Source organism: Salmo trutta, chromosome 30 (assembly GCF_901001165.1).
Source record: "Salmo trutta chromosome 30, fSalTru1.1, whole genome shotgun sequence".
Classification (NCBI taxonomy): domain Eukaryota; kingdom Metazoa; phylum Chordata; class Actinopteri; order Salmoniformes; family Salmonidae; genus Salmo; species Salmo trutta.
Genome location: NC_042986.1, coordinates 35,689,537 through 35,716,639, shown reverse-complemented (window position 1 = coordinate 35,716,639; position 27,103 = coordinate 35,689,537). Strand labels below are relative to the sequence as shown.

General features: G+C 41.4%; 1 protein-coding gene across 1 annotated transcript; it reads left to right on the top strand.

The window, feature by feature from the left end:
* The first annotated feature begins 312 nt into the window (after positions 1–312).
* slc6a8 (solute carrier family 6 member 8) lies at positions 313–27,103 on the top strand. The gene is made up of 13 exons (XM_029723975.1): positions 313–1,306; positions 9,528–9,659; positions 9,962–10,226; positions 12,647–12,779; positions 14,836–14,970; positions 15,093–15,196; positions 15,321–15,445; positions 20,114–20,226; positions 20,649–20,786; positions 20,897–20,999; positions 21,182–21,282; positions 22,552–22,722; positions 23,237–27,103. Exons 1-13 carry the CDS (start codon positions 994–996, stop codon positions 23,375–23,377), a joined length of 1,974 nt encoding a protein of 657 aa, XP_029579835.1. The 5' UTR covers positions 313–993; the 3' UTR covers positions 23,378–27,103.

Genomic DNA, 27,103 nt, shown 5'->3' with positions numbered 1-27,103 from the left:
CAATGCATGTGTAATGACACTCGGGTTGCCTAAAGGATTTCATGCCCTTGAACAGCATGTATGTCCCAGTTCTCTATTCTGTGCTTTTGGCAGGCACACAATTTCAGTGCACCTGCAAATATGACATAAATTATCGCCCTCGTAGGCTAGACAATGTTGAATGCACATCTTAATAATTTCCTGATATTCGTTGCAACAGAGCTAGTACAAGTGATAAGGCAACTGTGTCCTTAAGGATGGGGGAGGGATGAAATCCAAGTGACGTGCGCCTCAGCACCATCGCCTCCGCACCAACCCTTTTAAAGCTGCGCGCGGCTGCAGGCTCAGTTAATTGTCATACATTGCACCAGGAGAGAGCAGCTAAGGATAACCGCGATAGACCTATCATATTGTCAGTATTTTTCCGAAGCGAAGGAAGCCAAGGAGCAGGATGATCTAGCCGCGGAATCTAAAGACAAAACCACGAATGTAATTCCGTTACATTCGTCATCGAGCGCGCGCAAAGGCCCGCTGAGTTTTTCGCCTCGACACCCGTCTCCTCTTTGAGAGATACGTTCCCATGCGATTCTTCAGACTCACATTCAAGTGTTTCGTAGATTGTTTTTGAAGGTGCTCTCAAATTCGGTGTTTTTCTTTGGGGGCAAGTGTCCTTTATTTTTATACACCTCAAATGTAATAAACATTTAATTCTGATCACCGTCTCATCGTTGCGCGTTTGACATTGCTATACGATAATAGAGATACAAATTATAACTATTCAAGTGACTTATCATACCCTTAAATTAAAAAGGGGGAAAAAATCAGATCCTATTCCCATAGGATTGCCAGAAGAAGAACAAAGGACCATCTTGGGGTCCAGGGAAATCGACCCGAACGAATAAAAGCTTAAGAACGCTGTATTTATTGTCCTGAATCGTCACGATCTTTCCACTGGTTTCCTCCTCGGTGTTAGTGGGAAATTGAGGGTGCATTGTTTACAAGAGCGTAATTGGCATGGAGAAACCTGCATTCGAAACTGACTGCTGTGCTGTGAACGTGGTCCTCGGGGAGGAGAAAAAGGGTCACCTCATTCCGAACGGAAACGGGCACCAAGCTGGCGTGAACGGAAGCCTCATTGGTGGAACTGACGGGGCAGGATGCGGAGCCACACCTGGCACGATGTCGTCAGTGGAGAAGCCGGTGCCAGGGTATCCCGAACGAGAGCAATGGACCAGACAGATGGATTTTATCATGTCCTGCGTCGGCTTCGCTGTTGGGCTGGGAAACGTCTGGCGCTTCCCTTACCTATGCTACAAAAATGGTGGAGGTAAGTTAACCAGTAGCCCAAGTAAATCAGTAAAAAGCTAAACACAAAATACTATTCTGATGAAATCCCTATAGTGGCTGATGGCTCTCCTGTCCCATAATAAAAATTCCCTAAAACAATTGAAAATGTGGCTGAGCAAAAAGCATGTTGCCTTGAGATGTCTATGAGAGGGATTGTATAGACGTCACAGCATCCAAAGCAATAATCATATGATCAGCTCCTGTGAGGACACTGCAGACATCTCATATAGCAGCAGCTCACATTCTTATTTTAGTCCACATATCAGAAACGGTATTATAGAGAGACAATATCGCTTACAGTGCCCACCTTTCTATATTTTAACGCCAGTTCAGGCTATCTATCTATTCTACTGGCTGTTCATCGTGAAGATTAGCGCACAGTGCACACCGTTCTCTACCCTTGATCAGAGCGTCAGGTCATACCTCACATATGGGCCTGCGTATGACGCTGTGTGAGGGGGGTGGATGTGGGTGAGTCAGTCCTGTGTAGCATTTGTAAACACATCATGTTGCTGGAGAATGTCAGAACAGAACTCACTTTGCCACTGTATTATCATTTGTGTAAAATTGATTGCCATATGTAAATATATATATATTATAATAATAATAATAATTTAACAAGTGTAATTAAACTGATTTATCCATTTACAGATGAGAATAGTCTAAATGTAAAGAGATTATACATTCAACATGCACAGTGCTTGGATAGATTGGCTGTGAAACAACATGGAAATTACATTTTTGTTCCCACATCAAAACAGAATTTAGTTTGTGTAATAAACACTACATTAAAACATGACTTACTGCTGTCAATAGAAACCTGTGTGTAGACTAGATCGTGAACACAGCTTGCACACCTGTCCATTGAAATGGACAAAAAGCAATACTATTACCAGCTTAACATCTGAGACCAGGTTGGATCTATAAACTCAGTGGAACAAACAATTGGATCCTCTTGTAGTTTCATTAGATTGAAATTGCATTTATTGACAAAATGTTGTGATACACTCTACTGGCAAGTCCTTCATAAACTTTTCCTAGATAGGCCTGTTTTGACACCCTTAGCGGGTCTGCCTACAGGCTGGGAGACCCAGGTTTGAGACCGGGAAGGGCCTTTACACTGTTCCTGTTTGCAAATTTCGCAACATTGGTGTCTGTGGTGGGATTGTGCCTTGGGGGCCATTGGAGAGGTGTGGACAGGTGAGGGACTTGGTATAGTGAAGCGTGGGGACACGCTCTCCTGAACAGTGAGGATAGTGTAACAAACTTTGCCTGGGAAGGCTTGTTACGATCCACCCCCCAAAATAGATCATCCTTATTGGGCAGTGGTTAACAGGTCTGCTTATGGTCTGGGAGACCTGGGTTCGAGATGAGGGCGTTCGCTAAACATCGCTACAATAGTATAATGATGAGGTCTGTCTAAAATATGAGTGTGTGTGATCAAAGAGAGATGCAGTGTGTCTGCCTCAGTGAAATAGCTGTCTCCATGTGCCCTCAATCATCTGGATAGCAGATAAAATGTACTTAATGAATGAAGGATTTGTCTCACTGAATAAGTGATGCTGTCTCACTGAAAATGGGTATTTTGGGTTTTTTAAATAAGTGGCTATTTGAACGAAACTACATAACCATGCACTGTCTTTTTTTAGTAGAGTATCTAGACAGTGATCGATATGGAGGGATTTTATGAAAAACAAGGTGGAATTCATCACTGTCTGTCAATGAAAGTATGGAGCTTCGGCTTCCAGATAACTCAGGATCTCCAGAGTGACAATATATATTTAGTATAAAAAATGGAACCAGAGAGGTGAACCTGAATAAATACTGACTATATGCTACACAAATATTTGGTTGGTGTTTAGGGTAAAAAAATTGAGTGAAGAATGAAATTCCTCTGAATCCCCCAGGCTAAAAATTGTATTAGGGCTCTGCTTGGGGTTATTATTACACTTGGGATCCATGAGCAACGTCATCTGGATAATGTTTCTATGTATCCATCCAACTATTTGGTTAAAGGATATCTCTGAGGCGGTTCCGGTTGACCTTACCGGTGGTGGGCAAGGAAAGGGCATGGCGACCAGCTGGTGGGAAGTGTAAGAGAAAACATCAATTCTGTAAAGAAACAAGAGCTTCAGTTGTGACCTGACAGTGAGTGAAAAGAGAGATGTCAAAGAGGCAGGAGCGAGCGTTGGGTGATCCCTTAAATTCTCCTCTTAAAAAATACTTGTTTTACCCCCAACTAGGAGCTCCAAGGCAACATGGAGATGTTCTCCTAGTTCAGGTTGCCAGACTCAGTGTGTGTCTCTGGATTTGTGTATATTTCCTTGGAGACCCCTGCAGGGTTTGGCCAAATCAAATCAAGCTGGCCAAGTTGAAAAGGTCTTGTTCACACAGACAGAACCAAGTTGCAGCGGACTAGATCTAATGAGGTGACATCTCTGCCATCCCTCAACTACAACAATGCACTGTGTCAGTAGGCTACCTTTAATGCCCAGGTACATTGGATGAATTTCATTTTCTAATTTGATGGTATCCCTCATTCAAGTGATACTTGGGTTTAAGTCTCTTTAAATCTCTTTCCTATTCCCATCAGTTGTAACATGACAGGTGGATTACTTGCCATGGCAAATCATCTGCTGTCTTCGCGAGGACATTCTTGTCACAATCTTTATATTTGCATATTTTGACTTGTTATAATACACACATAAATGTATTTGCCAAGTGCAAGTATCTTCTTTCCCTGTCAGGAAGTATTGTTAAACATTCTATGATTGGTGTCTCTGTACATTGTAGTCTGTATTGATGGCAATTTTTATGAAGTCTTAGAATCTGACTTGTCTATACTATCAAAGCAATATAACGACATAGACAGTCTACTCAAAGTACAGTTGCCTATCAACATCATACATTTTACAATGTTCACCATTCTTTGTACTCCTTTCAAATAGAGAGAAGGCATATCTATCAACTACCATATCGGCAACTATCCTATTGTCACATCCATGAACATATGTTCAGTATATGGGTTCATAGCACGCAGCACAGGTGCTCTCTTCTCTGAGAGTTTGTCTGGGAGCTGTGTGGTTTTAGGGTTCTCCTGTGATGGGGTTGCCTTCTCTCTAGCCAGGGCAGTACTGTACTGCGTAGCCTGGCCTCCTCAGCAGCAGCAGCAGCAGCAGCAGCAGCAGGTAGCACCCAGTCAGACAGCAGCCTTACAGCCTGTAGATTTACAAGCTCTGCAGTGAGCTCTCTGATTGTCCTTGGCAGTGTGTCTGCAGCCGTGCAGCGGACTCCGTGTTCTCATCAGAGCAAAGGACCCGAGCATTTAAGCCATGTTACCCACCAATAAGGCCCTTTGGCATTACACTGCAGTGAATATTGTCAGAAGCATATTTTTCATATTTGGGTCATCAGATAAAGTCATGCACGGTGTCAGGCAGACTGAGTATGTCTTTGTGTTGTTTTTAGGCCTTCTTTTGAATCAAAACCGTAAAGGGATTGTCAGACATATTGGGCTTCCAGTTGGGTCTAAGTAAAACACTTAGTCATTTGCCCTCTTTTGTCAAAGAATACATAACGTTGAATTTATGTTTATGAATTTATCTTTTTACACAGCAATCTGTAAAGTTTATTTTCTCACAGCTTCAGTTATCCAGCAATTAGTTTTTAGCAGAATAATGCTCTTTGGCACAGTGTCTAATCAGTGTACGTCACACTATCAACCATCATCTTGGCTTGCCTTTTGCAAGTGAGTCCAGCATCTGAACGGGTGTGATGCGCAGACCGCAGGGTTACAGTACGCTGGCCCTTTGCCCTGAGTGACATCATCTCCTCACCCCACGTGGACGGGCGATTATGAAGAGTGTCTGTTAATCTTTTAATCTCCTTTCTCTGACTGGGAGCTGGTGTGGTGGGGTGTGGTTTGGTGTTGTTCGGTGTGGCATGGTGCGGTCCGGGGCAGTGTTGTGTGGGATATGGCTGAGCCTCAGGCAGGGAATGCTAGGCTATAACCCACAGTTAGGTCAGCTCAATGCTCTGGGGATATATGTAACACTATACCACATGATGTCACCTCAGGTTAGGAATGTGTTCGGGCAAATGTCTGTGTGCTCTCTGACCTGGCGTTTAGATAAGGCCATTACATCCTGCACAGCTTTTCTGAATGATGTTTATTCTGGTGTAGTGCAGCAGAGAGAATTCATGTTCAATATGGTTGCCTTCCAATAATCTCTCCTTTCTATGGTGTGCACTGTGTACTTGTTCCCTACAAATGTAAAAGCATTGGATTGGTGTAGGCATGGGCCAGAGAGGGAGTTTCTATATACCAGTCATTACCTTTCAAATCCATGAGGGGAAGGGAACAAGTGCACACTTTGGGAGAAAAGGAGAGAATATTGGGACACAATTTAGGTTTTGTGGTGATCTTTGCAGTGTGGCGTGTGTAGTCATTATAATTTTTACATTTTAGTCATTTAGCAGACGCTCTTATCCAGAGCGACTTACAGTAGTGAATGCATACATTTCATACATTTTTTATTTTTTTTGAAGTAACATACATGGTATCTCTGCTTGAACGAAGCACATGAATGAAGGGGATGGGTCAACATAAATGCACCGTCATGTTTGAAATGTAAGCTAATCTTTTCTATTCCCGAATTTAGGACACTGCAGTTATTTCTTTTTTTGGATGAACAAGCACGTCTGGCAACAACCTACTGTGCTTTAAAGAGGTGTGCCAATCTCTTGTGCCGTAATCTCATTGTAAACAACATATCCACTTACATGGAGATGACCAAAGGGTGATCTGTCCAAGCTTCCTGGCTCTCTTGAGAGTTGAAAATCAGGCTTCACGAGCAACATGTAAAGTAGGGCACTCAGTTGTAGGGAAAGATACGTTTTACAAAATAAAAGATGAATGACAATTGTTGTGTGATTTTGACAGCATAGCACATTGTCATTTACAAATCAATACAATTTGCAATTTTTTGTTGTTGTTGCTTCAGGAGTAATTTCGCAGGACCATACAAGAGATTGCATCTGTGCATGGAAGATACCATTTCCATGTGTATGTTAGGGGGGAGGGTGTATGTAGGGTTGCAAAATTCTGGGTACTTTCAATACATTTCCTGGTTTCCTGAAATCCCAGTTGTAGGACTCCCGGACTCAGGAAGGAATAAGCAGGAAATCCAGCATCCTCCAACCAGTTCCTGGAATTTTGCAACCATAGGTGTAGGGGAGTATTTATATATTGTCATGTACACTAGAACAGTAAGTCAAATCCAAGTCCACACATGTCCCATTGGAGCTTTGTCAGTGTTTTGAAGCTTGTTATAGACAGGGCCCAGGGATCACCTGACAAAATGATGCATCTGCTGCTCTAATCTTGGTTAACCCAGAACAGAAATCGAGCGTAATTTGGTCAGATGTATGTAGTCTGTCCACAAGAGAATACACCTGGTCTAACCAACCTCAGTTGTACTGCTAAATGTTGCATTAGCTGCTCCTGTTAGTTCACTCAACTAACCAGAAAAAGGGATTCAAAGGCCTGTCAATACTTAGCGTTCAGAGCTGCTCCCGACACTTACTTAATCAAGATTAGAAAGCTTAGCACATGCCATATGTACCTGAATTGGTTCTCTATTTGTGTGACTCAATGTTTCAGTTTAAATGTGGGCCTTCCTCAGGTTACTATGAATAACCTCCCCAAAAGTTAAGTATACCAAATATAGCGTTTTGTTTGAAAACACGTAGAAGTTTTGTAATTCATTAGCATTTTTTGTTACTTTAAAGATGGCCATTTATTGAAAGGAGAATTACAATGTCAGTAATTATCCTACATAATCACTATATGGTGAGGTTATTGCATCTCCCAGCCAGGCAGGACCATGTTCACCATAATCACAGAACTAGCATGTTCACCAGTGGTAACAGCATTACCTCAGTGGGAGATGCCATTAACTGGGGGAGTAGCATCTTGTGGACGGATAGCTCCTCTCTTTCTCTCCCTCTCTCACCCTCCTCCTCCCCTATCCTCTCCTCCCCCACTTCACTACACTCTCTCTATCTGCTAGCTAACTGTTTAATTAAGAGGCTGAGCAGAGTCCCAGTCAGGTTCCTCTCTCCTGACAGGCTGGAATGCCTCAGTGGCTCTGCTAGCTCTGACTGGAGTCACGACACACTACGTAGCTCCTTCCCCTTCTGCGCCATAGGCAGCGTCTGTCTGACTCACCGGCATGCCGTCACTGAGTCGGTCCTGTGTCTGTCTCTGCGACTGTTGTGTGTTTTGTGTGTGTGGGGGTGGGTGTGTGTACACTCTCATACATAATCACTGCCGCTGCTTCTATAGCAAATGCTTTGTTTGCAAATGAACAGCCATTTACATCAGCCCTCACAAAGCCCACATGACTACACATTTTATAGATGCTTGAGAGAGAGAGAGAGAGAGAGAGAGAGAGAGAGAGAGAGAGAGAGAGAGAGAGAGAGAGAGAGAGAGGCAGCTATTCTTCCCTCTGATGCTGGAATCTTTCTTTCAGGTCAGTGGTGTTTAGTGCGTGCAGTTTCCCAATCTTACTGAGTTTGTCAGGCGGCTTCAATACAGTAGTAATGTCACCAGTCTCCTCTTAAAGAAACCGCTTTAGCCCTGAATCACACCCTGTAGAAATTGCTGTTCACACGTTTTTCCTTTAATAGAGGTGCTATTATGTGTTATTTTCAGTCACACCCTAGATATGTGTTGAACTGTATGAAGGGATTGTGATTGTGTTCTCAGGCTGGTTTACATGCTGAGAGTCCCCATTGCTAATTCAGATTGGTTTGTCAACCCCATCCTCTTCACAAAGGAGAGCCTTCGCTTCTGCGCATCCATGTCTCTTTTCTGTTAGGGAGGAATTGGTTTCCACTAGCCTGCAGAGCCTACGTTACACAACGGGTGGTGCTTTTTATAACGCAGCCCATGGCCCTCCCCGGCGCTCGATGTCAGCCTATCAGGAGACCTCTGGGCTGAAGGTGACGTCATCTCAGCTTCATTCAGTGCAGCACATTGTTCAATGGATAATCTGCGTTATAGGCTGAAGCAGGAGCTGACTACCACTGCAAAGCCCCCTGTCCCTCCCACCACTCCTCCCTCCCTCCCCTCCCTCCCTCTCCTCCCACCACTCCTCCCTCCCTCCCCTCCCTCCCTCTCCTCCCACCACTCCTCCCTCCCTCTCCTCCCACCACTCCTCCCTCCCTCTCCTCCCACCACTCCTCCCTCCCTCCCCTCCCTCCCTCTCCTCCCACCACTCCTCCCTCCCTCTCCTCCCACCACTCCTCCCTCCCTCTCCTCCCACTACTCCTCCCTCCCTCTCCTCCCACCACTCCTCCCTCCCTCTCCTCCCACCACCCCTCCCTCCCTCTCCTCCCACCACTCCTCACTCCCTCTCCTCCCACCACTCCTCCCTCCCTCTCCTCCCACCACTCCTCCCTCCCTCCCTCTCCTCCCACCACTCCTCCCACCTCTCCTCCCACCACTCCTCCCTCCCTCTCCTCCCTCCCTCTCCTCCCACCACTCCTCCCTCCCTCTCCTCCCACCACCCCTCCCACCTCCTTCCTTGCTCCAGTCCCCCAGTCAGTCTTAAGCCCTGCTACCCCTGCTGATGTTCATTTGGAATCAGTCAGCCATGGTGTTATTACTGTTGATGGTTTGCCGTGCTCCTAGACCCTGTTTGATGCAAGCCAATGCAGCAAACAGCATCACAGTCACATTTTAACATACTGAAGTGTAGGCAGACGTAGGAGGGGTGAGGTGAGCGTGTTTTCACCGATAAAATGGACTCCCCTTCTGTGCCAATTAGTGGATGAGACTGAAATATGCACTCCCTGCTCACACCCAGTTATATAAGGCCATTAAAATGTAACTAGATGGTAACTTTACATGATGTAAAGTTGTGGGGCTTGCTTTACCTCTTTAAGAATAAGTTTAAAGCTATTAAAATGTAATGAGAACACCAACTATAGCTGCATAGACTAGAAGGTAGAAGGTTTTATGTTGCATCCTTGTTACCATTTGATGTCGCAGAGTGATGTTTTCTTTAGGGAACATAAGAGGGGGGGTTAATAATGGGTATCCTAATGCATTGTGCAGCTCATACGTCCCCCATAGTGACCTAAGGAGTGCATTACTCTACTGTTCCATTGAACACCTGTCTGTTTGTCCCCCACAGGAGTGTTTCTGATTCCCTACCTCATTATTGGGGTTGTTGGAGGAATTCCTATATTCTTCCTGGAGATTGCATTGGGACAGTTTATGAAGGCTGGCAGCATCAACGTGTGGAACATCGCACCTCTATTTAAAGGTACTGAACATGTTGCTCTCTCAGCAGTTTGTGTGGCTGCTCTGAAACATTTGTACAGCCATTTGTCAAGTCTTTTAACTGATCCTTTCAAATAGAAAAGCAGTTTGCAGACATTCACAACTGTGGCCTATTTACTATGTATTCCTCTATCGTTTTATTCTAAGAATTGATACACCTTTGTTACATAAAAATCAAGGCTGTTACAATGTTTCTCACAAAAATTGACATTATCTTATAAGTAAGTTCTGTTTGTCTCTTCAGTGCTGAACACTAAACTGTTGAATCGCTCCGTATTCCTCCAGGACTGGGGTATGCCTCCATGGTGATAGTTTTCTTCTGTAACACCTACTACATCATGGTCCTGGCCTGGGCCTTCTACTATTTCATCAAGTCCTTCAACGCTACCCTGCCCTGGTCCACCTGTGACAACCCCTGGAACACGCCCAGCTGCATCGAGATCTTTCACCATGAAGACTGCCTGAATGGCACCATTGGCAACACTACCTATGGCAACATGACATGTGAGGAGCTGGCAGATGGGCGTTCTCCCATTATTGAATTCTGGGAGTAAGTTCTTTACTTCCTCTATCCCAATGGAAAAGCACACTATTATATCAAAACTAGACGTTGAACTGACATCTGTGCCGAAAGTTCTAATAATAATACATTGTTATTTGTCAGTCACAGTTAATTATTTGAAATATTTTGCAAGTCGTCACTTAGAAAAGGGATTTTAGTAATTGGTCCACAGCATGAAAAATTATCCACCAAAATTGTTGCAACCCCTATTACTAGCCTCTTCAAACTCTCTTTCGTATCGTCTGAGATCCCCAAAGATTGGAAAGCTGTCGCGGTCATCCCCCTCTTCAAAGGGGGAGACACTCTCGACCCAAACTGCTACAGACCTATATCTATCCTACCCTGCCTTTCTAAGGTCTTCGAAAGCCAAGTTAACAAACAGATCACTGACAATTTCGAATCCCACCGTACCTTCTCCGCTATGCAATCTGGTTTCAGAGCTGGTCATGGGTGCACCTCAGCCACACTCAAGGTCCTAAACGATATTATAACCGCCATCGATAAGAGACAATACTGTGCAGCCATATTCATCGACCTGGCCAAGGCTTTTGACTCTGTCTATCACTACATTCTTATCGGCAGGCTCAACAGCCTTGGTTTCTCAAATGACTGCCTCACCTGGTTCACCAACTACTTCTCAGACAGAGTTCAGAGTTCGGAGGGCCTGTTGTCCGGACCTCTGGCAGTCTTTATGGGGGTGCCACGGTTCAATTCTCGGGCCGACTCTTTACTCTGTATACATCAATGATGTCGCTCTTGCTGCTGGTGATTCTCTGATCCACCTCTTCGCAGACGACACCATTCTGTATACTTCTGGCCCTTCTTTGGACACTATGTTAACTAACCTCCAGACGAGTTTCAATGCCATACAACTCTCCTTCCGTGGCCTCCAACTGCTCTTAAAACGCAAGTAAAACTAAATGCATGCTCTTCAACCGATTGCTGCCCCCACCTGCCCGCACTACTCTGGACAACTATAAATACCTAGGTGTCTGGTTAGACTGTAAACTCTCCTTCCAGACTCACATTAAGCATCTCCAATCCAAAATTAAATCTAGAATCGGCTTCCTATTTCGCAACAAAGCATCCTTCATTCATGCTGCCAAACATACCCTCGTAAAACTGACTATCCTACCGATCCTTGACTTCGGTGATGTCATTTACAAAATAGCCTCCAACACTCTACTCAGCAAATTGGATGCAGTCTATCACAGTGCCATCCATTTTGTCACCAAAGCCCCATATACTATCCACCACTGCGACCTGTATGCTCTCGTTGGCTGGCCCTCGCTTCATATTCATCGCCAAACCCACTGGCGCCAGGTCATCTATAAGTCTCTGCTAGGTAAAGCCCCACCTTATCTCAGCTCACTGGTCACCATAGCAGCACCCACCCATAGCACGTGCTCCAGCAGGTATATTTCACTGGTCACCCCCAAAGCCAATTCCTCCTTTGGCCACCTTTCCTTCCAGTTCTCTGCTGCCAATGACTGGAACGAACTGCAAAAATCACTGAAGCTGGAGACTCATATCTCCCTCACTAACTTTAAGCACCAGCTCATTTACAACTGCGACCTGGCCAAGATAAAGCAAAGCAGTGCGACCCAAACAACAACACAGAGTTACACATGGAATAAACAAACATACAGTCAATAATACAGTAGAAAAAGTCTATATACAGTGTGTGCAAATGAGGTAGGATAAGGGAGGTAAGGCAATAAATAGGCCATAGTGGCGAAATAATTACAATATAGCAATTAAACACTGGAGTGATAGATGTGCAGAAGATGAATGTGCAAGTAGAGATACTTGGGTGCAAAGGAGCAAAATAAATAAAATAAATAACAGTATGGGGATGAGGTAGTTGGATTGGCTATTTACAGATGGGCTGTGTACAGGTGCAGTGATCTGTGAGCTGCTCTGAGAACTTGTTCTCAACTAACCTACCTGGTTAAATAAAGGTCAAATAAGAAATTAGTGGCCTTTGAATGCTCTGCTTTTAAAGAGCAGTGTGACACAACTGGTCAGTGTTCTGATTTGGAATGTCATTTGTCCTCTGCCCAGTTCTTCATCCCTCTCTGTTCATCTAGTCCTCATCATAGTTCTCTTTGATGGTCATCGAGGTCGTCACGTTTTATGTTCTCATGTGATCCCTGTTGTCCATGACTGCCAGAGTGTTTGTTCCCACTCTCCCTTATGGCATGTGCAGGGACATAAGTGCCTTTGTCATGGCTGTAGGCAGCAAAAGCCAAATGGTGTTACTGAACGACATAGCTTTTATTGGGGACAAAGGTCAGACTTTTGTTACAGGAGTAGAGCATCGTGCCGTTCATTTTCTATCCTGTAACTTAGACAAAGCATGTCGTTTTCATATAGTTTTATTCCATGCCCCCCTACTCTCCCTACAGGAACAAGGTGCTGAACATCTCACAAGGGCTGGACTACCCAGGATCCATCAACTGGGAGCTGTTGCTGTGCCTGGCAGCGGTCTGGGTGATGGTGTACTTTTGTGTGTGGAAGGGGGTGAAGTCCACAGGCAAGGTAACTAATACACATTTCAGGCTCTGAAAAGCTCATCGTTATCTTATTAGTTATATGAGCACCACGATGGTGACTGCAGTGAACACGTGACTCACTCTGGTCCTTAGGTATCTCCTATAGCTAACTGTTATGTAACAGACTATCCTCCGGCCGTGGCAGACTGATTGCTTTGCATCAGCTCAGGTCACTGCACTGGTCTCTGATTGGATACCTGCGTTAGAACAACTCAGTGGCTAATGCAGCTGCAGTGGAAGGATCTTGCTGTGTGGTATCAAACATAGTCTGGAATGATATTAAAACAGCAAGAAAGGTTACTGAGAAAAGTAACAAATAGATGTGAAAGGGGGTTAAAATGTATAGATATACAGTTCTCCCAGAGAGAAAGAGGAGATAGATTTGTAGCTATAGCCAGATAGGTTTCTAATTTAGTTCTGGCTATCGTAATGGACTCTCAGTCATGAGTGAATGAGAAGGCATTGTGACTTTTTCCTAACCTTGTGTGATTCACATAGTGCCACCCTCTACTGCTGTGTGACAGCAAGGCAATGATGAGGCAGTGTTGCTATAGCAACATCAAGAGGACAGGGGGTGTGGCTATGACATATCACAAAGTGTCCCTGTCACATGGTGCGTTCTGATTGGTGGGCAGTTGGTAGGTTGACTGCAGTGCGACGTGACTGGGGCCCTGTGCGAATATTCCAACAGCCATGTTTTCTGCTTGTTGAGGTGGGATCACATCCAAGCCTCTTTAAATGATATCAGTGTTTATCTCCAGCGCTGGTCCATTTTATATGGATCTCTATCAGGATTTCTAGATCACTGCATATGTAGCAGCACTTTCTGTCCAGATAATGAGTTCAACCTCTAGTGTTCATTAATTAACATTTGATTGTTTTTATATTTTTATGATATTAAAATGGATTCCTCATTGCTCCACCTGTACTTACAGTTTATCTTTAAGAGATCATTAGGTCAGAGCTGCTCACATTTTAGCAAGAGGGAATTTTGATAGATTTGTATTTTTATTTTTTAAGGGATAGGCTTAGTGATGTAATTAATTAATGACAATTAGCCATACATCCACAACAATGTATAGACGTTTTCTCTAGTTAATGTTACAAGTTTTCAGGTAAGGGCCTATTAAGGTTGCTAATCAAAGATAAGTGCTTGAGTAATGATTATACAAAATGGGTTTGTTATATGAATAAGGGTTTGGTCGAGAATGGGTGTCCTACATTAGCTGTGTATTTAGGTCAAGTAGACTGGGCTGCGGAGAGTAGGTAGTCATGCCTGAAGGTGTGCCTGGGCCGCCAAGTCACAAAAACAATTGGCTTTGAAATCTAACAGCTTTGTTGAAAATCTCTTTATAATACAGTGGTTCGTATGTCACTAGGTCAAAGTTCAGTGTTTGAAACGTTCACCTGATTAGATAAAGACTTCCACTTAGCTCTATCTTGTACGGGTGCTAGGTTGGCAGGAATGCAATAAATTATATTCCCATTGCTCATATGAAAAGTACCCAGCATGTCACTGTGACTGCAATCCCCTTGTGTAAGACACCTTTGACAAAGGTAGTTCTGCAGTCTGAAATGTGAATGATCAGCCAAACTGTAGTTATCTACAGCACAGCTCCTCACACTATGCATGTCAATGAAACTACAGTAAGCTGAAATGACATCCAATCATTTTAGGTCTCCGACTGCACCACTCTGCAAGTCTTCTCATAATGTGACATCTACAGGTGTAGGATCTTAATTAGATCACCCTGTTGTTGCAGGACATTTCCTGTACAGCAGGAAATGCAAACGTGTAATGGATTCTAGTTTTAAAAAGGCATCTAAATTTAGTAATTTCCTCTTCAGAATTTTGGACTTGTATCGAACCCTACAACCCCTACAAAAATGATTCACATTTCCACACAATAATACAAAAATGTCCAGTTGCTGCAGGATTATTTCATTGCTGTGAGAAACTGGTCAAATTAAGGTCCTACATCTGTAACCGAAATATCATATGGATTTAGAATAATGACACTGGTCTCTCTGTTTCGCTGCAGATTGTGTATTTTACTGCCACGTTCCCCTACGTCGTCCTGATCATCCTCCTGGTGAGAGGGGTGACTCTTCCTGGTGCCTACGATGGAATCATGTACTACATCAAGCCTGACTGGTCCAAGCTTGGCGAGGCGCAGGTGCGACCTATCATCCACCCATCTGTCCACAGTCCTAACTGATTGATTATTCAAATCAGTTAACTCTGGTGCTGTGATGCAGATTAAACTGATCAGTTTTCATTATTGTTCCTGTCTGGCAGGTGTGGATTGATGCTGGCACACAAATCTTCTTCTCTTATGCTATTGGGCTTGGAGCTCTCACTGCCCTAGGCAGCTACAACAGATTCAACAATGACTGCTACAAGTAAGTGATATGACAGCTGAATGGTCTCACCTTGGCCTCTTGTTGCACTTCCTGTCTCCTGTATGATTCTGACTTGTTTTTTGTGATTATTTCTCCCTTTGTTTTTGTTTTTATTTCTGTCCAGGGATGCCTTCATGCTAGCTCTAATCAACAGTGGCACCAGTTTCTTTGCTGGCTTTGTGGTGTTCGCCATTCTAGGCTTCATGGCAAACGAGCAGGGAGTGGACATCTCCCAAGTGGCTGAAACAGGTATGCAGAACACACTCACACTACAGAGGCTGTCTTATATTCTGGCATCTCAAAACCTACCATGGTACTAACAGGAGAATATTACTGAAGGCTTTGGTCCTCCTTGTTAGGAATGCATGAAACTGTTCATTGAAAGTCTTGATGTCATTGTTTTACCTTCAAATTGGCAGCCCCTCTAGTACTGAGGAAGACAGCCGTACCTCTTCAATAATTTAGACCGATTCCGGTCCTCAAAGCTGAATCCTTATTTTATGCTTGTGCTGCACTTTTGGCAGTGCATTATTAATATGATGAACTTTCAATATAGAAATGAAATGGAAACTTGCTGTACAGTGTGTAAGGATAGTGGGTGTAGCAAGTCACTTGTTTACAGAAATGTGAAGATGAAATATTGTTGTTTAATGTGTCAGTAATGATATAGAAATATACCAACTATCAAGAAATGATTGAAATGCATGTTTGAATTGAGTCTGTCAGCATTTGAGAAATTCAAAATGTAAAAATGTATTTACATGAACTGTATGTAACTTGTACCTCAACCAAATGTTTTCTTACTGGAGTCAACTGTATTGATTCACAAGGAAATCAGTATTATAGAATTAAGTTTCTCTGATGGAGAGAGTGTGTGTGTGTGTGTGTGTGTGTGTGTGTGTGTGTGTGTGTGTGTGTGTGTGTGTGTGTGTGTGTGTGTGTGTGTCAGTATGTGTGTGTACGAGTGTGTGTGTGTGTGTGTGTGTGTGTGTGTGTGCGTGTGTGTGTGTGTGTGTGTGTGTGTGTGTGTGTGTGTGTGTGGGAATGAACAGTATGTTTTCGTGTGTGTGTGTGTTTGTGTATGAGTGAGTGTGTGTGTTTGTGTATTTGTGTATGTGAATTCTGTGTGATTCAAGAGAGAATATTCTGAGATCTCTTGGTATAGAGTATGAAAGACAGTGATGTGGATGATTTGTCTGTGTTTGTACGTGTTGGAATACATGATCTGTATGAGTGTTTGACAGTGAGGGGGATGCAGTGAGGAGAGATTGAGACATTGGCAGTGGCCATGTATTTGTCCATAACATCTAAATTGTTGTAAGAATTACATTTTTTTTGGTGTGTGAATTAACAAGAGATGTGTAATTACCAAACAACTGTCACACATAACTGATCATTATTTGTATTCATAGACTTTCAAAGCATATGACATTCACAACTAATTCTATCCATTCAGTTATTTATAGGTTTACTGGAGAAGATAGCGTCTGTGTGTGGCACGACTCTGACATATCGCTTGCTTTCACATCAGTGCTCTTGCATGTAACTTCCAAAAATAATCACATTAGTTTGCCAAATCAGTTAATAGTTTGTCCATTTTCATTCAGTGTCTTAGCTCTCTCTCTCTTAATCATTATTTTAATTTAGTATTGACTTACTGAGAATAGTAGGGAAGTAGACGTGTGCAGTTCATTACTATCTGCACATGTTATTCGCTTCATGACAGTAGTTATAGATACATAGTTGGAAACGCACTGGATTGAATCATCCTGGACTTATCATCTATGAAATCCATCTCTACATATCACAAAATGTTCTTTACTAATAGCATACTGAATTATATTTCTAATATTTTACCCTGTAAGTTTAAATATTCACTATATTTATTCAGAAATACATTTGCACTATTATGATGTGGAACCCCATGTAGAAGTGTAGTCAGCTATGCCCATAGCCATGCTGTTAAGGAATGAACACAACAAATAAACCAGTCAATTTGAGTCACTCTTCACGTTCCCCAATTAGTGCAGTGCATACCTGTCTCCTCACCAACCAAACCATGCATGAGATTTTCAATTACTGGACCATCTCATCAAAGAGACGATCAAACTCAAGTACAGCAGGAAGTTTAGCCCTATACATCTTAGGGCTGGATTTAATCCTTCGAGGAAGTATCACGGAAGATCTGCGTTGAAATGTAAAGGTCATTTCTGATTGAGTCGTTTACAGTAAATGGAATCTCCATGAACGCGGGGAACATTGCCTTTAAATTTCAATCAAGCTGTTACCGCGGATCTTAATGTGATACTTCCACGATACGGATAGAAACCAGGCCCTTAGTTTCATCTCATCATACTAGGCTAAAGTTGACCAATTCAAATACATTGTTTTGGCAGTAGTCATCTGTAAAGACACCACTGGACCGGGATTTAACTGGAAGTACAACAAGGGTGGTCTTAGAAGTATTATGTCTATAATTTATATGACATATATTTTATTTTATTAGATATCTTAAGCTGTATCTGTAAAATATCTATTAAAAACATTCAATGGGACAGTGACGATGATAGCTACATTTTGAAATCTGCAATACTTTTAAAAATGTTTTGTCCTAAGGACACCCTTGGTGAACTTAAATAGTATTATTCCTCTACCATCCCCCAGCATGATTCTGTTAACATAGTAGACCGACAGGGGACTTTGGACAGACAGTGTTACTGTGTTGCAGTAGCACAGTTGAGCAGGATTTTGTAGGAGGCAATTTACTAAGCACTGCTATTTACAGTGAAACCAATATTGAGTTAAAGTCCATCTGTTACTGCCTGCCCACACGCAGAAGGAGAGAGGTGGTGATGAAACTGATAGGCCTTGTTTAGCCCTAGTTACCCCTCTCATTTCAACTGTACAAATAGCTTTCTGTCACTCAATATTTACTATACTGGTACTACACATGAGTGCAGTTACTGTGTGTACGTGTGTGTGTGTGTGTGTGTGTGTGTGTGTGTGTGTGTGTGTGTGTGTGTGTGTGTGTGTGTGTGTGTGTGTGTGTGTGTGTGTGTGTGTGTGTGTGTGCGTGCGTGCGTGCGTGTGTGTGTGTGTATGTACGTGTGTACGTGTGTGTGTATGTACGAGTGTGTGTATGTACGAGTGTGTGTATGTACGAGTGTGTGTGTACGAGTGTGTGTTTACGAGTGTGTGTTTACGAGTGTGTGTTTGAGCGTTTGTTTATGTGTGTGCAGGACTGTCTGTGAGAGGGTCAATAGGAGTGTGATTTTGTGAGAAGGTACATTAATGGAGCTAGGCCCTGATTTTGGTTCAGCGTTAGACTCCTGTTTTTTTTGCAAGTTGGTACGAACGAAAGAGAAAAACTCCCCTTCCTCATGAATCTTCTTATCCTTTTAACAGGGTTTCGGTTTATTTTCCTCAGTCCCATTCTATATGACTTGTGATTGACATCAGTTCATTGATCTATATCTCTATATATATATATTTTCGATTTTTTAAGTATTAATTTAAGGATTATTTAACCAGGAACTTTGCCTCTTGAGATGTGCACATCTCGCTTTCAAGAGGGGTCCTGGAGCTGACTACTGTTGAAGGTAAACATCTGTTATCTAATGACAGCATTTACACCTTAATCCAGCCTAGTCAAAATCAGAACCAATGACTGCATTTACCGATCGCAGCAGAGGACAGGGCTAGAGAAATCAAACTAGTGACATGACAACATTTTCCAAGCGTAGACCCAAATTCCCAAATCTATCTTTACTAAACCCAAACACAATAAAAACATTAACGGTAGAACTAACTTATTCGATAACTGTGTGTACACACAAGACACCTGACAAATTCTCTACCCCAGGCAGCAGCCCCATAGCCATAGCCCCATAATCTGCAAACATATCGAGAGCAATTTGCAAAACATATGTGTTTTCAAGTTATTTTCTTATTTTTTTGTGTATGAACCTTGCAGTGGTTACTATACCAGGACTAGTTCTGGTGGTGAAAGTACAGTGTCATACATCTTCACCTGTTCCATCCCTCTCATCTTCAATGAAAACATGGACCTATTTATAATGACACAACTAAAATTCAAATTTATCTAATGAAATTTGTATAGTTGAAGCAGTTGTAACTATAAGCAAATATTGACCACCTCTCTCTTTGCTACTTCAGTGCAGTGTGTCTATAAACTACAATCTAAATGATGGTTACAACCAAGTACAGCGGAAATCTCTTTATAATGCAAATATGTACCATGACCTTAAGTTTGTGAGGTCGCTATTATAAATGCGTTTTTATAGGTAGTGCAACTGTTTTACTTTTACTACCATAGTTAAGGCTACACAAGTTTAAATCTGCTATTTAAACTTGGTTGACTCTACACTACCAAGTATTTACCGTTGTCAGCACATTTAGCCGTGTGACGCTCACCTGGCTTAAATTAATGTTACTATAACACCTACTTATTCATATGCATTAATAAAACGTTTGTTTGAGCATCATAAGGCATGAGCATCATTGATTCTTTTGAAAATACCTCACTAACAATATACAAAAAAAAGCTAGAAAGCATGACGTTATACAATGCACATTGTTGTTAGACACTGAAATGATCATTATATCTAGCTACTGCAATGACGCATTTAACAACTAAAGCCACACTAGTGTTGCGTTGACGGAATGCACCACAACACAACAATAGAATCAAACAGGAGACAAAAAGGCAGCCAACATTGTCACATCCAGCTTTTGCACAATAGCACCTCACTCAGGTGCCTCTCTTTCTCTCTTTCTATCTCTCTATCTCCTTCTCCCTCTTTGCAGTACTGTACGTATGTGTGTAGAGTGTGTCTGTGTTAAGGGCTTAGTCTGAGCTGTAGGGTTGAGTCTCTCATCCCTACTTCTCTTCTACAGGTCCTGGCTTGGCCTTTATTGCGTATCCTAAAGCTGTGACTCTGATGCCAATGCCCCCGGTCTGGGCTGCTCTCTTCTTCTTTATGCTGCTCGTACTGGGTCTTGACAGTCAGGTAGGAGCAACTTTACACTACTGGACACAACACTTAAATGGTTGCCATTTGTCATAAACTTAAAGTATCGGGACCAGATTACTCTCATTCCACTGGGCAAAAACTGGTTGTATCAACAGTGTTTCTACCTCTTTTCAACCCCCCAACAAATCAATGAGACGGCATTGAATCAATGTGGAAAACTCATTGGATTTGTAAAAAGTCATCAACGTGACATCAAAGAGCATTTCCTATTATTTTTCACCTAACTTTGTACCTAAATCTAATGACATGGTGACATGTTTTTATTTATTTCACATTGAATTCACATCAGTTGACAACTCAAACAAATGTAAATCAAAACTAGACGTTGAACTGTCTGTGCCCAGTGGGAAGCTTACTGAGTACAATTATATTTGTGTTTTCTTCTCTTCTATCCACAGTTTGTTGGAGTGGAAGGTTTTGTAACTGGGATTCTAGATCTCTTTCCTGGAAAGTATTACATGCGCTATAAGCGTGAAATCTCTGTGGCAATCTGCTGTTTAATGTGCTTTATTATAGATCTCTCCATGGTTACACAGGTAAGCCACCGCCGTTTGATGGGTGCTGATTCCATACTGTGTAACATCCATATCAGATGGTAATCACAAATGATGAATGATTATTCATTATTTCTCATGTGTGCCAACAGGGAGGGATGTATGTCTTCCAGCTTTTTGATTATTACTCTGCCAGCGGTATGACCCTGTTATGGCAAGCATTCTGGGAATGCATAGTTGTCAGCTGGGTCTACGGTAAGAAACATTAACTTTTGTGACAATTTATGTATTACCGTCCTACAAAGAGTAGCTTCAAGTTGTATTAGTCGTATGTACAGGATACACATGGTACATACCGTATACCAGTATTTGTAGTTGTGCTTGTCATCCATTCTTAGACAGCTCGAGTCTCTAACTGTGCCATTCTCTGTGTACAGGTGCTGACAGGTTCATGGATGACATTGCTCGTATGATTGGTTACCGGCCTTTTCCTTGGATGAAGTGGTGCTGGTCGTTTATTACTCCATGCGTTTGCATGGTAAGTGATGTACAATACTATACACACACAGTGGTGTAGTGGAGGGCGTATGCAAGTATACGCCGTATACCTACTTATTTTTCAGTGGGTATTGTGTACACTCAATATCAAAATGGTGTAGTGGAGGTATACGCCGTATCAATTAATAAGGCTGGTGGAACAGATCAGAATGTCTAGCTTAAAATGTTGATCAAGTATTATTTCTTCACATTTTAGACACAGCAATGTGCACACGGCGGTAGGCCTTCGGGCAAATGTTCCAAAAATGCAATTTGCGGGAATATACAGTTCTAAAATACACATAGCACATGCGGGCAATTTCATGGACAGAGATGGAAGTATGGGTTAGAAATTTAGAAAGAGGGGAGATCTAAAGATGCAACAACTATCATAGGTTGCTATTTGATTAGAAGAATGCCTTTGGCTGCTAGACAATGAAATACAGTTGAAAGAAAACCAATAGAACAGGAGAAAGCATATGAGGAAGTCTTTGTTAAATAATACCTCCACATTTATATGGTGGTATTTTAGCTATAGGCTACTTTGAAGCAAAGTAAGACATGACTCATAATATGAAGTAAAACATGCAGGTTCCAAATAATTAAGGAACATCTGCTAGATGGAAAGGCTTTCCCAAAAACCTTCTCTATTAAATGTTAACTACAAAGTAGTCTATGCCTACCTGTCAGAATAATATCATGATTATTTGCATCAATCCAGTTGCCATTTGTTTTGCAAAATCCATCTCATGTGTGTTACAAAAACACCACTAACCAAACAACAGTGCTAGGTGCATGCATACTAGAATTAAAGGGTAACTACACCAAAAAATCTAAACTACTTAGATTTTTCCCAGACCTCCAAAGTGTTCTCCAGCATTGTTATGGACTTAGAACATCCAATTTAGATTTTCTACCAAAAAAATGTGATGGAGAGCGAAAACCTGACTTAGTTGACAGGCTCATTCATCAGTTTCAATAGTAGGCCTACTATTAGCCTACTTACATAGTACAGCTTGGGTTGGCTTGACTGTGAAAGACCAATATGGGATTGATCATTTTAGGTCATTCAGAGTGTTCACCGTTTCTCATAGAATTTTTCACACAGGGCAGCTTTCCTTCAGGCCATTTGGGAGAATACCCACTTCTCCAGACACCAACACACTACTGTACACACACCTGTAGTCATGACGACATAGCCTGTCATTGTACATTTGTGCCTAATTGACCTGCCTGGTAAAATAATCATGTTTTCTTTGTCCTTCCACAGGGTATCTTCCTATTTCACCTGTTCAACTACAAGCCTCTTACCTACAACAATACGTATGTGTACCCATGGTGGGGCGAGGTGATTGGTTGGTGTATGGCTCTGATGTCCATGCTCTGTATCCCTGTCAGCGTGCTGTACAAGCTTTGCAGGGCCACGGGAACCTTCAAGGAGGTCAGTATCAATATCATACTGTGCTACTTACCAACATGGGTAGCAGCTAGCCTAGCAGTTAGAGCGTTGGGCCAGTAACCGAAAGGTCGCTGGTTTGAATAACCGAGGTGAAGGTGAGGTGAAAAATCTATCGTGCCCTTGAGCAAGGCACTTAACACACATGCCCTCACAAAACCTGTGGAACACTCAACACAGTTGAATGGTCTTTTTGAAACGTTGGTCACATTAATATTTCTATTAGATGATGCAAATAATGGTAAAGACTTAGCATCGAGTAAGGGAGAGTGGAAAGGAGTTTACTGTATAAGCCATGAGAAAAATAAAATGCATAACATACGAAAGTGTAAATAATGAAGGGAAAATGGGAACGTGGAAACCTCAGTTGACATTGACAGCATGCACTCTTTTAATATAGCTTGTTTATTTCATTCTCACCCATCAGAATGAGTAATACAGCAGTTTGATTACTATGGGGTCTCCATGTCTTAAAGGAGCATGTTTTCTCCTCCTTCAGCGTTGGGAGAAGCTGACCAAACCACAATGGGGTCCCCATCACCTTGAATACATGGCGCCTGATACTGACATCAAGAGCCTGGCCTCCCTCTCTGCCAGCACAGAAGACAACAAGGTTATCATCTTTGAAAGTGGTATGTAGGCTATAGCCTACAGGAAAGCCTTTGACAACACTCTAAAGACCAGATGATTCTGGATCTTGGCCTAACCATGATAATTTATGTAATAATTGATGTATTCATTTGAGTTAATGACACAATCAAAAAGGATTCACCTGGTAATTATGTGCAATTAATTAGAGGATGCAGATAATGTACACAGACGGTTCTCTGAACCAATACAAAATCAATTCACAACCGTCTATTGGACGGTCGATAATCTTCACCTGGGATGTTGATAATCAATGTCCTGATTGGTCCATTCTATAAACTGGTGCCGTGTAGTCTTTTTTTGGGGGGGGTTGATCTGATACCCAAACTGACCCTCCCTGTCTGTGACTCCATCAGGCCAGAGCCATAGTCTACCAATGTGTAGCCCACCACCTCACCCAGTATGGCAGAATTTTTACAGGCTATCTTTAAGACTGATATGGAATTCCTTGAAATTACACATTACTGCAAGACCAATCATGTGGTACGGAGGGTTTGTATATCAACCGGTGTAGTTCTCCTTTATAAGAAATCTTGCATAAAAATCTATTTGGCTAATTTGATACATGAAAATATATGTATTACACATTGACAGTCAGAATTTCGGGGTAAGGTCTACTACACCTGTTGTATTCGGCGCATGTGACAAATAAAGTTTGATTTGAGATATGAATATATAATCAAAAGCATTAGTTCAATTGATATTACATTATATACTGTATAATACACTACAGTTTGTCGATTTGGCTGAGTTGATATATAAAATACAGCATTTTTCCCAATTGACTTCAATATTCTGGCTTCTTTAGGCCCCTGAAGTTACATAGTTGCCAAACTGTCAAAATGACCATCTTTGATCATTGAGCTTGTGTAATGTGTCTTTCATGGCGACAATAGTCCTCAGAACTTTAGACATAAACTAAAGATTGATTCAGTGCCAAAATGGAGCATACTTGTCATTCTCTTGTTATTGATAGAGAATGGTTTTGGTTGCCATATACACCATCTATTTTTATTTGCCTAGATCAGTCTGATATATATTGTGTCTTCCGATTTAACTGTCTGATGTTTGGGAACATCTTGAAAGCAAACAATGCAGCTCTTACTCATGAAGCAGTTTAGATGCCTTGAAACATTGTCATTGATAAGTGTGTCTACAGATCAACAATAATCACTAAATTGAACTGTTCTGTATGATCTAAGATCACTCTTCTCTAATTCAAAAAAGGTGACTGGCTGATATATTGCACGTAAAGGCCATTAAAAACAAATAATCCAATACTTAACTCTGTGGCATTAACTTGCAAAATTATCACTTGGCCAAGTGGTAAGGATATAAGGATTTACCTCATATTTCAACCAACCTATTGTTACAAAGACAAGTACATCTCTGCAGCATGTAGGAGGACAGTATTTGGATCTAACTACAACATTGCCACAACAAGTAGCTGCTGTGCCATTTGCCATTGACTGGAACAGGGTGATGAGTGACTAACTGTAAGGTGTTATATCATGAGTTTAACTCTGAGTATTACACACACAGTATTAATGTTGCAGCCGTACAGGAGCTGGACACGTAGATCATTGCCTTATGTTGTTTGTCTTAAATCTAGAGCCCATATGTGAACTCTGACTAGCCATATTTTTACCTGGTCCTCTGAGGAACAGTCTTGAAGATAACCAAATGGGAATTCTGCCATTTACCATGATATGGATAACATATGATTTATTTCGATATTGAAAAGATCATTAGAATGTAAAATATATTAAATAATGCAATGCTAAAAACTACATTTGCACATTGTAAAATATCTCGCTAGCACTTTTTTTTAAATCGTGTTAGAATAACAATTTTTGTTTTGTTTTACATATTGTAAAATAAATCAGAGATTTTATTTTGTGAAGGCTTTTATTTTGCTTATACATACAGTATAAAAAAAATATATTGAATATCTTGTGTGTTATATTTTAAAAAAGTTTGATGCAGTATGTAATTTTGATGAAGATTTCTAAGGGGAAGAGCATGCGCCATTGAGATGCTGCGATGCAGTACTACTTGAAAGGCTTGTGTGATTCATAACACACAGAAGGGATTTTTGGTTTCAAATATCAAGTGCTCCAGTGTTAAGTAGCCTAATAGATTATTTGTGTGTTTTTAATTACAGTATTTCCCTCAGACCACCCAGAGCTCAGTTAAACTTTAATATTTCTCAGAAAGACCTTCTAATTTGGTCCACACAACACAGGAGTATTCATTTGATTAAGAATTATGTGTGTGTGCTCTCATGTGTATGTGTGTGTGCTCTCATTTGTAAAAAAAAAAAAAAATCATTAAGATTAAAAGTTCCTCTTTTGTGGCAGAAACTATTTGACAAGAAACTAAACTCTCTTTCTGTAAATGCCTATTGACTGTCTGCCATGGTCCTCCTACACTCAACCTGGCATATAGAAAATATTCTAATGCACTCCCACCTTTCAAAATTGAAAACCACATGGTAAAAATGGTGGTTTTGGTTCTTGGTTATGAAACTTTGAGACAGAACAAACATTCCCTCCTAAATGTAGTGCTAGAACTAAATGCGCCTTTCATACTGTTGGTCTATGGACAAATGTAAGGATGAGGACACAAGGCAAGTTTTATAGCAAGGCTATGGTAACATAAATGTTAAGTTAGGAATCTTTTTTAACAACTTTTTTGACATTGGCTTTCCTTATAATACTCCTAGATTACAGCCTGGGTCGGTCAAAAGGTGAAACATTTAAATGTAGTCATTAAATGTAGAAAATCTAAATGAAATATACATAAGCAAAATCATATGTATGGTGTCATCTTTTGCGCTCTGCCAAATTGTTCTTGACAGTATCTTTAATCCAAAGTATGACTCACAAAGGGGAAATGTTGAATTGATAATGAAAGCTTTGTGGATCTATTCCATATCATACAAAATGGTAAAAAAACATTGGATATGAAAAAAATACTCATTTCCCATTGTTGAATATGATTTGTTTATTTTAAAATCTACATTGTCTTTTAAAATGTTCTGTTTATTTTCATAAACTATACAGACCAATTACCATGGTTACCATGAAATATGTTGTACTGTAATTATTGTATACAGTACATTAAACTGGAATATCCATCATTAACTGATAAAGACTAACGCTCACCAACTATGCAAAGCTGTAAAGAAACACTTGTTGCGACAGTTGACAGTTGAATAGTTTTTATGGCATCTGCTGTATGATTGACAGTGAACAGATAGTCGTCCAAATGGGGCTACAACTCTCCCCTACACAGCTATCGCTCTTCCTCATCCCCTCTCTTTTTCCAGGATGTCATTTTGAGTTTTGTTTTCACAAGTCCTACACAAAGGCATGGAAAGAAGGGTACAATCAAGCCTGAGAAAACGGCATTTCATCATCCACTGAGTACTTTGGCAAAGGATACTGTCTTGAAAAAGATATAGTAACACTGTTGACTTCATCTAACTGTTATTGTACTCTGTATCATGTAAGATTTAACATCAGTCTTCCATTCATAACATAGAATAGTGATAAAGAGATGACTGTAAACCTATGTTGACATCAAGTGTTCCATCAACCTTGTCCCTCACAATTTATGAAGGGATTCATGCTTAATACCACTGTGATTCTGTGCTAAAAATCCACTCGCCCTATTCAAAATAACAAAATGGCAATAAAACTTACTTCAATAAAAA